We start from the raw sequence: 12,429 nt of genomic DNA on the forward strand, positions 1-12,429 counted from the left end.
AAAATAGTTCCTTGGCTGGGACTTGAACACCAGATCTTTCCATTCACCAATGCTCAAACCATCTCCTGGTCAAAGAATCGCAAGAAGAAGAAAACAAGACATATAAGACCCAAAGATGTGTTAATTACGTTTCCTCGAAAGCTCAAGTGGTTAGAGCATCCGCCTGGCAAGTGGTAAGTTCCTGTGTCCAAGTCCCGGTCAAGGAAATATTTTTATGCTTGTGATCTGTTCAATTTCACCTTCCCTACCTCTCGCGTACGTCCTTTCTATGTGTCCCTATCCCTTTTCCTTATATCTATTTCCATGTGAATGAATATTTTTTCGCCATATGGTGGTATTTCGTGATTGAATATATGTATATATATATATATGTATATATATATATATGTATATATATATATATGTATATATATATATATGTATATATATATCTTGAAGAAGGCCTCTGATAGGGCCGAAAGCTCGAACAACTTACCGTGTGAGTGTCCATTTAAATGTTGCTATTCTATTCGTGTTATATTGTGTCAGCCCATTCATTATTGTGCCGCTCGTGTGAGTTTTTCCGTACAATCGCTATATCTATATAAATATGTAAGGGTTGCAGTAGAGAATTGAACTACTGACTGGAGGGTCCCGTGTTCGATTCCTGGGCACCTGCAGCTCCACCCAAGCTATGTGATTTTCCGGGTACCAGATCTTCCTGGGAAACCATAACCAGCACAGGGAAAGGAACTGGCCCCCCTACCCTGATGTGTGAATTTCACATGCAGTTGGGCTCAGTACTGGGAGAACTTTACCATCACCTACCAAACCGACCTTCGGGTTGATTACTGCACTTAAATATATAGAAACACATATATGTTTATTTGTATCATTATGTGTATAACCATAAACACGGGGATGGGATGATTCGCTAGCTGGCTTCCCACCATGAGGCCGGGGTTCGAATCCAGAAGATGACTGATGATGATACTTTTCACTGAATTCCTCAATATCTTGGGTTGTGACATATTTCTTAAAAAAATTCCACATGCTGTAAGTATTGCTCAATTTTATTTGCATGTACACAACAAAAATAAAAGAACAGCCAGTACTGTAGTTACAATTTCTAATGGGGGGGGGGGGAAATAGCATCCAAGCAGCAAGGAGGAAGATGAACTCGAGGACTTTAGCACATTTCACTGGAGTCAGCACCCCTTTTGAAAATGGCAACAAGTTGAAATATTTTCAGAACCAAAAAGTCTTGAATGATATATGCATCCAATTAGTTCTTTCAAGCTATGTGTAATATGACACAAGTATGTATCAAAGACATGAACACAAGGAAATTCAGTCCATTCACACATCAAGCAATCACACTGTTATGGCCACTATTTGAAAACGATAGGCTGTAACAATTTCAATATTTTCAGATCATGCAAAACACAATGTGAAATGATTTACTCTCTTGAAAGAAAGCACACCAGGATTTCGACATCATCTCATGCTCCTACCATTACTTCACACAGTTTGTGGAGAAGTGAAAAAAAAGTGTTCCTGAGAGAGTAACACCAAGTTGGTTTAACCACTCAATTAACAATATAAGATACTTTCATTTCACTTTCACACAGAGGGAGTTTCACTGAAAATGAAAATTACTCATAGTTCATAACGGTATATTTTCTTCACAAATGCATCTTTGAGTACATTTATCAAATAAATAATAGCATAATAATATTATTTACAATTATATAAGTTACACTAAAACATGAATTTTGTAACAAACACCACATGTAACCACACCACCATGGGTTATCATTCTGCTTTCAATTCGGTTGATAACTGAAAAAAATTGACATCAGGAATATTTTCTAGTTCAAACATAACAAAAACTGGATTTAACAACACTAATTATGATATAACATAATACTCCTTCACACAATCAAACTAAAACAAATTCCTGATATTCATTGGTAACTCCTTTTCATGAGTAGTTTATGATGGAATTTCTGAACAATGTTAGAGGGGAGTGAAGCATTAACTGCAGCAATGTATTAGGAATTACTCATTGACCACAGTCAATGCTCTTCACTCTGACAACATCACTATAACAAGCCAGATACATTTCCATTCTATTACTACTGACTTAATTTTCAAATAAATCTACTTAAAGAAATGAAATACATCCACAACCACTTTAAGCAGTAAGAGTAAATTTTGATGGAGACTCAATGGATACACAGTGATCTTGCAATTCAGTTACGACGATGTTCGGGGCAGCGCGTCTGCACCAACCTTGGCTTGACCACCACGCCATCACTCCCCACCACTTTAGAAACTGCACCTTCTTCACAGACGTGAACCACAATGCCAGGCTGGCCACCCATCTGAGGATGAAGCTCACGTGTTTCACCTGAAATGCAGACGAGGCAGGCAGACATGCGTTTAAGAGAGCATCCCCGATGAGGCTAGGAAAAAACCCCAGGGCAAAATGCCGAAATGTGGTCATGGGAAAATTACAGAGTGAAAATTGCTGAAAACATAACTAGGGTCTTGCGTTTTTCACTGCAAGAGTTGAGAGAGATGGGCGACTTCTGCAGTGCATCCTTCTGCCTACTTGAAACTTTACACTATAATTAGCATTTACAAGAAATGGAAATTCTATAATAATTGATAAGCTTTATGGAGACCATCCATTGTAAACAAACAAAAGGGCTAAGGATAGGTACAACAACAAACCACAGCCTGGTGGTAAATATCTAAAACTCATCTAAAAATTAATATATTAGAAATCTTAAACCCCTCTGCATAAAGCTAGAATTTACTGCTAATCACTTAAATACTCCTAACATGTGGAAATTAATCTCCATTGGAACATTTTAGAAAAAATGACAAATCACTGTTGCAATATGCAAATTGTCCTGTACAGACAATTTTGGGAAAGGATTGAAGTGGCAATCTTCCATCTTGGTCTCAAAGAAGTTGTTTCATCAGTTGAAAACTTTATGGTATGGTCATATTTTTTGTAATTGGGTGATGGCCTATCCGTGTGCAGTACTAATATAATATAAATAGTAGTCAAGTATAGTATAAATAAACACAACTGTAAATGGAGCATAATACATGGATAAATTAATATCTGGCGCTTCCCCGGTGCATTGAGTGTAGAAATTCTTCTCGGCTCTTCCATCAGGGGAGTGTCTCCATTTTGTTGATTGTTTCTTGAAGAACGATGGCAGAGTAAAGTGGCAAAATGTCGGCCAGAATGGAGACTCATTTAATGGAAGGCCCGAGAGGAATTTCCACATATTATAGGGATGCTCCATGGCCACACCAATCATAGGCTGCTGGGGTAATTTTTAAGAACCTATGAAAAATGGCTTCTTGCATGTCTTTGAAGACTGGAAAAAATGAGAAAATTGAAATGCAGCCAACTGGAACTAATTTCAAAAGACTATCAAAATTTGGAGGATGGGTAAAGGTATGTTGTAAAAATATGATCATTCTTAATGAGGCAAACTACACTGCACTTCCATATGCATTTCTGTCTTTCACGGCATATGCTTCATCTTATGAAGTCATCTTCAGGTGAATAGTAATGAAGAAAATTGTCTCATATACAGTATATACCAAGCAGAAGAGGCAGGAAGGTGGGATTAGGGAGGGAGGTTGTGAAATAAAGAATTATATGTGGAAATACGAAGTGGTTCCACTCATTATAAAGTTTCCACCAAGCGAAACCAGAAACTAACCAGATGATCACCCTAATTGAATAGCTGAGGTATCAGCCTGGTTGGCAGAGTAGAATTTATCCACATTCCGCTATTAAATTCAATAAGATTAAAACTGACATGAATCCATTTCACTAGGTCAATATCGAGAGTGATATTATTCTCACAGCTCCTTGGCTCCACAAACCAGTCACGAGGTAAACATGGACTCCAACAGGGAAGGAATTATAGTTATACCACTTTGAGTGGTATGCTTTTACGGCAATAACCAAACTACATTTGAACTCATTTATAAAATTCTCATTTTACAAATATGCCTATAAATGCAAGCATTAAAGGATGAGTGTCAATAAGGCAAGAAGAAATCATTACAATTCCCTCATTGGTTATTATTTCTTCCCCCCCCCAGGTATAATGAAATAGTCATACAATTCTGTGTTGAACAATAAGACACACTGAAGTTTGAGAAAGTTGCTTTGGCTCACAACATGTTCACATGACTATCTTAATTTTCAATGAGGCAGGCAACCAAATGCAAGTACCATGAACTTTCAAGGAAGCATTTTCACTCAGAGCCAATTTAACTCCGAAGAGAAAATAATTGTCACATTACCTCAGAACAAGTGGTAGACGGATAATTTTTTCATGAATACTAAGGATTAGTATGAGCACTTCAATATAAGCAGCATTAGATAATCTGGATTGAAAAAATTATTTGGTATACTTATACCAAATGACATTCCATTATATGGATGAAATAAAGAAAACTGTAATATTTTGTAACAAGGTTGTTTTCATGGCAGCTGACTTCTGAATGGCACATGGAATAATAACCATGATCCGAGGACCATGGCAGTGACAAGTGACACACCGAGAAAATGGTAGCTTTTGGGCATCATTATGTCTCAAAACTAAACTTGCCTGGGGTGAGGTTTGCAATTGCAGCCAGAAGGTCATAGTTCACCAAGGGTTCTGCTTCATCTCGGGGCACCCAGCCAATGGGAGGCGAGGCCGGGGGGGAAATGAGAAACTGGCGCACTGGTGCAGGTGGCTGAAGGTGTTGGTCTTCCCCACCAATAGGTGAGACAGGCTGCAAGGCATACAAGCAAGAGTAAGAGTTATTTCCTAATTCTATGAGCACAATATATAGTTTTAATAGCACTACACAAAACTCCTATTGTCGCACAAGTACCATCATAAAACCAAGCAAAAGCAATGTTATCATTATAGCATAATAATTTTATCATTCACGGGAGCAGAGTAGTAGTTGGTTTAATGTACATTGAATTTGCTTGCACAGCTTGGGTGAAAGAGCAGCTCCACAGCTGGTACGCGAACATAGCCTGTACTTCCCACTGCAGATTTCTGTTTCAAATGGAACTCTGTCGGGATCTAAGTTGGACTGAATGGACCATTTGGGATGACTACAAGAGGCAAAAGAGCATTGATATCACTCAAAAGAAAAGGTTAGTTCTAATGGACAAGAGCAATCGCCAGACTAACGTGAACCCCATTCCCCTAAATGAACCCACGAGTGAATCAACACGTGAAAACGTGAGAAATCAAATATCAAGTGTGATATTTTTCATCATAGAGTGGTTTTCCTAACAGAGGTTAATGAACACAGATACAACAAATGTCGGAAAAAGAATTAAAATACATTCCTAACATTCCTCTGGGCCACAAAGAATTAGAAAATCTAACTGTGGACTGTGATATTGCCATAAAAACTAGTCAACGACTTTAAAACCATGTTTGCTTGTAAGATGTCCTCCACAATTAACCAAAAGCATCCAAACAGAAAACATATTTACAGGAGTCTATCAAATTAGTGAAAGATCATTTGATAAACAATTTCCTAATATTGGAAAAAGCAGACAAGAGTAGCTCAATTGTGGGAATGAACAATTCTCAATACATTGAAAAGTGTATACGTCGTATGGGAAATGGGAAGTCGTAGCACTTAAAAAGTGCTACGACTTCCCATTCCCAAATAATAAGGCTGCCAAGTGACCCAATCCCAAAGTTTCAAGGAGCAACGAAACAAGCTCTAATGTTAGCCACCACCATTTTTAAGTACAGTGAAGTCTACGAGGTGACAGTGATAAACCCCAGGGTTCCCCAGATTTCTTGGTCTTCCAAAAATTCACAAAAAAAACATACTCATCAGGTCTCTGGTTTCCAGTGTAGCCACACCAACAAGGAAACTAATCTTACACCTGATTACTTTCTTTGGGGAATTCATTGGTTTCCAGTCCAAATACAGAAAGAAAAATTCCAAAGACTTCTGTGACAAACTTTCCCATAGTAATTCCCCTCCTCTCTCAAAATACATCTTAGTGTTTTTGATGTCATGAAACTCTTCACCAGCATTTGTATTTGCAATGAATGCGGCCCAGAAAGTGCTAAAAAATTCAGGCACTCAACCCCCATTTCTAAAAGATTGTGTCACTGCTAAAGCTAGTAGAGCAGAACAATTCATATTCAATGGAGAATACTACCAGCAAACGGAAGAATTGGCAATGGGTTCACCTCAATTACCTCTCCTGGAGAACGTACATATTTATGGACAAACTGGAAAAATCTTTTCAAAAAGTGCTCTCACATTTCCAAATATAATTATTGCTAGTACATGTATGTTGACCATGTTTTTTCTGTGTGGACTGGTAAGGGGAGACAATTGGTCATTTTTTGAGTACTTTCAATGCCCGGTGGAAACACAGAAAATTTCAATTCTGAGAAAGAAATCAAAGGAAAGCTGAATTTACTTGTGATCACAGTTTCAAAAACAATATAGCAAAGGCTATGATTTTTCAATTAAACGGAGTTCATATCTTCATGAACACACTTAAAATATTAGAAAATCACATACATCACATAAATCTAGTTATATGAAGAAAACTAGACTCGGACCTTCGTAAATAGGCTTCTAACTATTGAAACGCTCATCAGAGGTCATGAAATGCAAAACTTGTAATAATAACAAGTCCAAACTGAAAAAAAATTACTAAACAACATGCATTACTCTTCTATTGTCATGGATATTCTATAGATGTCAAAACTGAACGATGATTTTGTATATTCTCTCAATGATGTTTTTATTACTGCAGTTAACCATGATACAATTCATAAATGACGACCAACTGACTGCCGTGTATCATGCATTTTACCGCAATGTTGTTTTTCATGTAAATATAACATTATAATTATTATTACAATTCATTTACGGTGGAAGAATGGGAGTATGGGATTAAATGGACATTAATAAACAAACCTGGGCAAAATAACAGTTGATGTGACTTTCCCCAACCTGGACACGGTGAAGATTCAATCTAGCGGAAGCTGCCGCCGCTGGACAATTGTAGTTGACTCTCATACGACGGAAACTTCGAAAGAATTGAAATGTGACGGGTTCACCGAAGCGAGTAAATAATGCTTCAATTTCTTTCTGTAATTATTAATGTAAATGAAACATTGCAAATTATCTCAGAACCAAACCTATGTAAATAATTATCAAAAACTGTCATGAATTGAGGAAATCATTGAACCTTCACTTACCCTTCGTTCTTCGTCTTTAAAAACTGATGAGTGAAGGTTCGTCACAATTAAGGATGTTGGTAGGTCTTCGTCGGATACTAAATCTTCTAGTCGTACTCTACCTCCATTATCAGTTTCACCGTCTTGAACTTGGGTTATATTTTCGTTTGTAGCCCAATCATCGACCATACGCACCATATGTCCAGCTCTCGGTAAATCTCTGTAATTTGGATGAACATTTGGTAGTCCATCGATGGCGTTGATTATTATGCCATTAGTGTCGGGATCTTCTCCTTCGCCACTTCCAGTTTCGTTGGTGTCTCGATCTTCATTAGTTGCCATTCCATTAACAAACTCAAGAACAACGAACAAACTGCTAGGTTTGTACACTTCTGAGTAGGATTCGGAAAAATACGTTTATGTGAGTGTTACTCTTCCATCATAAAGTCACGCTCAAAATATTAATTCATACCAATTATTCTATAAATGACATGGGGGCGCTTTTGTTTAACAAAAAGAGACTCTTTTGATTAATGGAGTCAACTAAATGTAACCCTTCGATTTTCATCTAAAGTCAGTCGTAAAAAATCAGGAATACAAACGGTGCCAGAATATGAGTAATTCCAGTATCAAATTCACGTTTTCTATATCATTAAATATGGTTCCTTCAGTTTTAGCATGATGGTGGAATCAATGTCACTATTATTTCAAAACTAATACAATTCAATACGAACAGGAAATTACAAACCTGTATATCATTGGTGATTATACTACTCACAACACAAAAGTCTGACTGTTGTGATCTTAAGTTCCAATACTGAACGAAATCCAAAATCAGCGCTGTCCGCGCTGTCGTTGGGAGGCGGTAAACCCGGTAAGTAGAAGTTCGCAGCTCGTGTCAGCCATGTTCAAAGTCCGAAGCAAATAACTTGGTGAGACTTAATCGTCAGATATGGCATCAGGACCGTTAGAGTCTATGATTGTGGAGGAAAAGCCTGAACCGGAGAAGCCTGTGGATCGAGAAAAGGTATGCGAGGGTTTTGCTTTGTTTCACCGAATGTTGTGAAAAGCAATAGAAAGCAGATCCATTGCTTAAAAAGTAAATTTCGTCTGTATGACTTTAGGAGGAGATTATCATTGAATAATTTAATAGAATGCAGTAATTCAATTTATTTCAATATTTTTTTCCTAACAATTGTCTTTACTGTTCGTTTAGACTTGCCCTCTACTTCTTCGAGTGTTTTGTAGCAACGGACGGCATCACAACACCATGGAGTACAGCCGAGGGAACGTTCCAGCAAACGAGCTCCAAATTTATACGTGGTATGGTTGACGGAAATTCCAGTTTCATTTTTGGATAACTTACAGATAAAAATATAAGAATTGTTTTTCGCTAAAAATATTACATTATGATGTAAAAAGTACATGGGGAGTACTCGAAGAATATGCCAGAGATATTTAACAGGACTCCGGGTCTGGGGTATCTCCTAACTTCCCGATTACTCCAGCTAAACAAAAGATTCTAATAGAAATAATAATAGAGATTCCTAATGGTTACTAATTCCAGCGGAGGTCGTTCCAGGAACAAGTGCCGTGCCTTCGAAAACTACCGGTAGCGTGCCTCCGGATTTTTCGTGTTACACCAGTTCATGATTGGATTATTTTGAATAACATATTTTTATAATTATAGACTTAATGGAGCCGTGCTCTGATTGACTATTGTATCATATTAAGAGTGTAGCAACACTTATTTACTACTTTAGAATGTGTACGAACCATCATTATTAAGGGTGCTAATTAAAGAAAGATAAAGTGGCACTTGGTATAATTATACCTACATTTAGGCGACATTAATGATATCTAGGCTTCATTGAAGTTTCAAGCAGGTTCCCGCAAGCGACTGCTAGTGTTAACCCCACTTTCCTACATGACGTAAAGTTCTCATTACAATGGTAAATATTCTTACTCTGCCATATAATAATATATATTAACAAGTAAAAGTCAGGGGTTAAGGTCCTTCTTGCGCTGATTAAATGACCCCTGCTTTATAAACTTTGAATAACGTATCATCTCCATTTAATCCCAACATGTTCCATCTTCTTGAACTAAAATTAAAACCAAACTAATATTCATCTCTGGCATGAAAGATGGCTGTGAAACATTTTATCTGTGAAAAGTGCTGCGATGAAAGTACTAGCATAATATTAGTAGATGTGCCTTGATGTGATTTTTAAAAATTTAATTATTTCTTATTTTAAGTACACTTGCATATTTTGTTATCAACATGTGCTATGTAGGCTATACTCTACTCTCTGTTATGGGTTACGTTGTGAGGTGATCTCAGGTGCTAGATTACGAATATGCAAATATTTAATGCCTATTTCTTGATGAAATGAACCCTGTATTTGCAAATGGTGAGCATAAGGTTAAAATCGAAAGAATAATTTGTGCCTTGAGTATTATTCATATTATATTTTCTCATTCTTTTGATGAGTCAGAAAGAAAGCATCATAGAACTTGTTTACTAATTCTTGACCATCCACAAACCTAAATGATTTTATGAATTTCCCTGTTACTTTCATTTGTATTTCAAGTTCTTCTTCTGATGCTTCTATTAGTATTTGCTACACAAATATGTTCAAAGAAAGATGTTAATGTACGCCCATCGTATCACTCTTCCCAAAACTGCCCATCTGTGTAAACTTCATCTGCCACATCCAACTAAGCAGTCTGATATGGGCTTTGAATAAGTCACCTTTCCATCCAATCAACTACTATTTTCTGAACTACATTTGTTGATGCTACTCAATTTAATTTAGCAAACGCTTTCTTGAAAACTCTGAAACATAACACACCCTGACTCAGTTGACACCTCATGGCTGCAAAGGCAAGCCTCTCGCCTTACTGTACAACAGATCCATTTCTCCCTTCCTTCGGAAACTCTGTATCCCCTCAGTTTATGATTTATCTCCTTGTACTGTGTTCATCCAAATAGTGTGTTTCCATTCTTTGACTTTTCATATTAACGTTTTCTATAGTCTCGTTTCTGTTTTTCAATTACAATTTTTTAATACACTCCCTTCTTTCAGCTATTGTATCTATCCCTCTGTAGCCACTTGCAATTTTTTGTACTGGCATATGATACTCCTTCATTATTTTTACGAGTTAAAGCTTGCTTATTATATTTCCTTATCCATCTTTTACCTGGCTGTTCATCTATTATTATTAAGTAATCTACCGGTTAAGGTAGGTTTTGGATGGACACGACTACCAAATAAATATTTTGTCACTCTTAACAAAATACAATCCGGCAACCTACACTACATCAAATCCCTCTTTATCTCTGTGTACTTCCTTCATCCGTCCAACATCCCTATTCTGTTCCTGCCTTTCCTCGTTTGCCTAACATTCTCCCCTCAATTACAGTCTTCAACATCCCACTACCAATCAATACCCCCTTCATCCACTTCTCCTGCCTCCATAGGATTTCACCTAACAAACCCCTCTCTTTGCCCATCATACCAAGTACTTCCTCATTTGTTTTCCTTTCCGTCCATTTCATCTTCTCCATTCTTCTCCACACCCACATTTCAAAAGCTTCCAGTCAATGTCTATCTTCCTGCTTCGATGACCAAGTTTCCGCACCGTACATAGCTACGCTCCATATAAAAGTTTTTACGAATCTTTTCTTAATATCCTTACTCTACGTCCCTTTCATCAACTCCCTCCTCGTTGTGAAAGCCTCTTTGCCTACTGTTCTACCTGCTCTAGTATTTGTCCTCCTATTTTAATGTTTAGCTTAGCCTTTTTCTTTCTAGAAAATCGCATAACCTTTGTATTATTAATATTGATTCTCATCCTATATCTATCGCACAGAATTAGTTTTATCAATATGTAGTCATAAATTACAAATTTTAAAATCACTGCTTTTTTAAGTGCTTGATTTGGTGTTCTTAATTATTATATAATGTTTTGTGTAGTTTTTCATTTTCCATTGATTAGAAACCGAATATTAAATCTTGCACATACCCCATGAGTCAGACTTAGCCCATTTTTCTCTGAATTTTTGAATTCTGTCTTTTGTATGAAACTCAGAATAATTATATGATCTAGGGTTTAATTCCTCTTCATTGCTGTTTGATTATCATGGCTAAAATCTGTGAAATGCATCTGTATTTATCAGAGGTAAAATATTCCTATATTTTTTCAGGATGGATGCAACCCTGCGGGAAATCACTAGCTTAGTGAAAGACGTAAATCCAGAGGCAAAAAGGAAAGGAACCTATTTTGATTTTGCACTTGTATCCCCTGACATGAGGAGCTCAGGCTATCGCATGAGAGAAATTGGCACTACAATTTCTGGACAGAAGGGGGCTGATGATGGCAAAACCCTAAGTCAGTGTCGGTAAGTTCTTGTGAACTCATATGGATTTACTCAAATACTGTTGACAAGGATCTTGTAATGTTATCTCGGCAATCTGTATTCTAACCAACCACTTCTGCCCTTTTCTTGAATACTCTTCACTATTGAGATAGCAATAATATTCTCATGACATTTCAAGTGCAAGAGCTTGCTAGCATTAGAATGTGGTTCCATAAACTTTTTGGTATGCCAAGAGATTTTAAATTGCTGGAGGATAAGAATGGGCATTGAGGAAAAAATGCCAATTAGCAATGATATAAATGGGCACTCAGACCTGGAGGAGGGATCATGAAAACTACTCCGAAATATCGCCTACCAAGCTTCCATTATGCCTGTCGGCATTGCCTTGAGACTAACTGGAGTAAAAAGATTAGGGGATCAGGAAGAATTGTATTTAATTTGCTTTTGAAACAATGATGTGTATTTGATGATTCATGTAATGGATTGACTTACAATGATGGCCGTTTGCTAGCCTCTCAAAAAATTTCTTCTATTACAAAGATAGTGACATGCTGACCCCATCATAAATTTTTTATTGCTGTTGTTGGTGCACAAATGATTTTTACCCATAGTTTCCCTTTAATTATTATTTTTCCCTTCATCATAATATTTATAAATCGTGATACTTTTACTGTCTGTATTTTACTTTAGTATTTGTAATCATTTTGTGAGTAATATTTTTGCTGCCATGGAGCTATTGGAAGGCATGACTGAACCTGTAATTTGCGTATACATCAATATCTTACCCAATTGGGACTC

General features: G+C 37.0%; 2 protein-coding genes across 2 annotated transcripts in view; one reads left to right on the forward strand and one right to left on the reverse strand.

Moving 5' to 3' along the window:
• Positions 1-1,638: 1,638 nt before the first annotated feature.
• sra (RRM_RCAN_like domain containing protein Sra) lies at positions 1,639-8,078 on the reverse strand. Its single transcript, XM_071594590.1, has 5 exons — positions 7,996-8,078; positions 7,269-7,639; positions 6,985-7,158; positions 4,632-4,800; positions 1,639-2,392 (listed from the first exon to the last, which is right to left on the reverse strand). The coding sequence occupies exons 2-5, from the start codon at positions 7,587-7,589 to the stop codon at positions 2,235-2,237; spliced, it is 822 nt and encodes a 273-aa protein (XP_071450691.1). The 5' UTR covers positions 7,590-7,639; positions 7,996-8,078; the 3' UTR covers positions 1,639-2,234.
• A 42-nt stretch (positions 8,079-8,120) lies between these two features.
• Bin1 (histone deacetylase complex subunit SAP18) overlaps positions 8,121-12,429 on the forward strand; it is an 11,453-nt gene continuing 7,144 nt past the window's right edge. Inside the window, exons 1-3 of the mRNA XM_071594591.1 lie at positions 8,121-8,274; positions 8,464-8,570; positions 11,458-11,652. Coding sequence (XP_071450692.1) covers positions 8,200-8,274; positions 8,464-8,570; positions 11,458-11,652 — 377 coding nt within the window. The 5' untranslated portion in view covers positions 8,121-8,199. The remainder of the gene's footprint in view (positions 8,275-8,463; positions 8,571-11,457; positions 11,653-12,429) is intronic.

This window comes from Hetaerina americana, unplaced genomic scaffold (genome assembly GCF_022747635.1).
Source record: "Hetaerina americana unplaced genomic scaffold, ioHetAmer1.1.p SCAF_1, whole genome shotgun sequence".
NCBI lineage: Eukaryota > Metazoa > Arthropoda > Insecta > Odonata > Calopterygidae > Hetaerina > Hetaerina americana.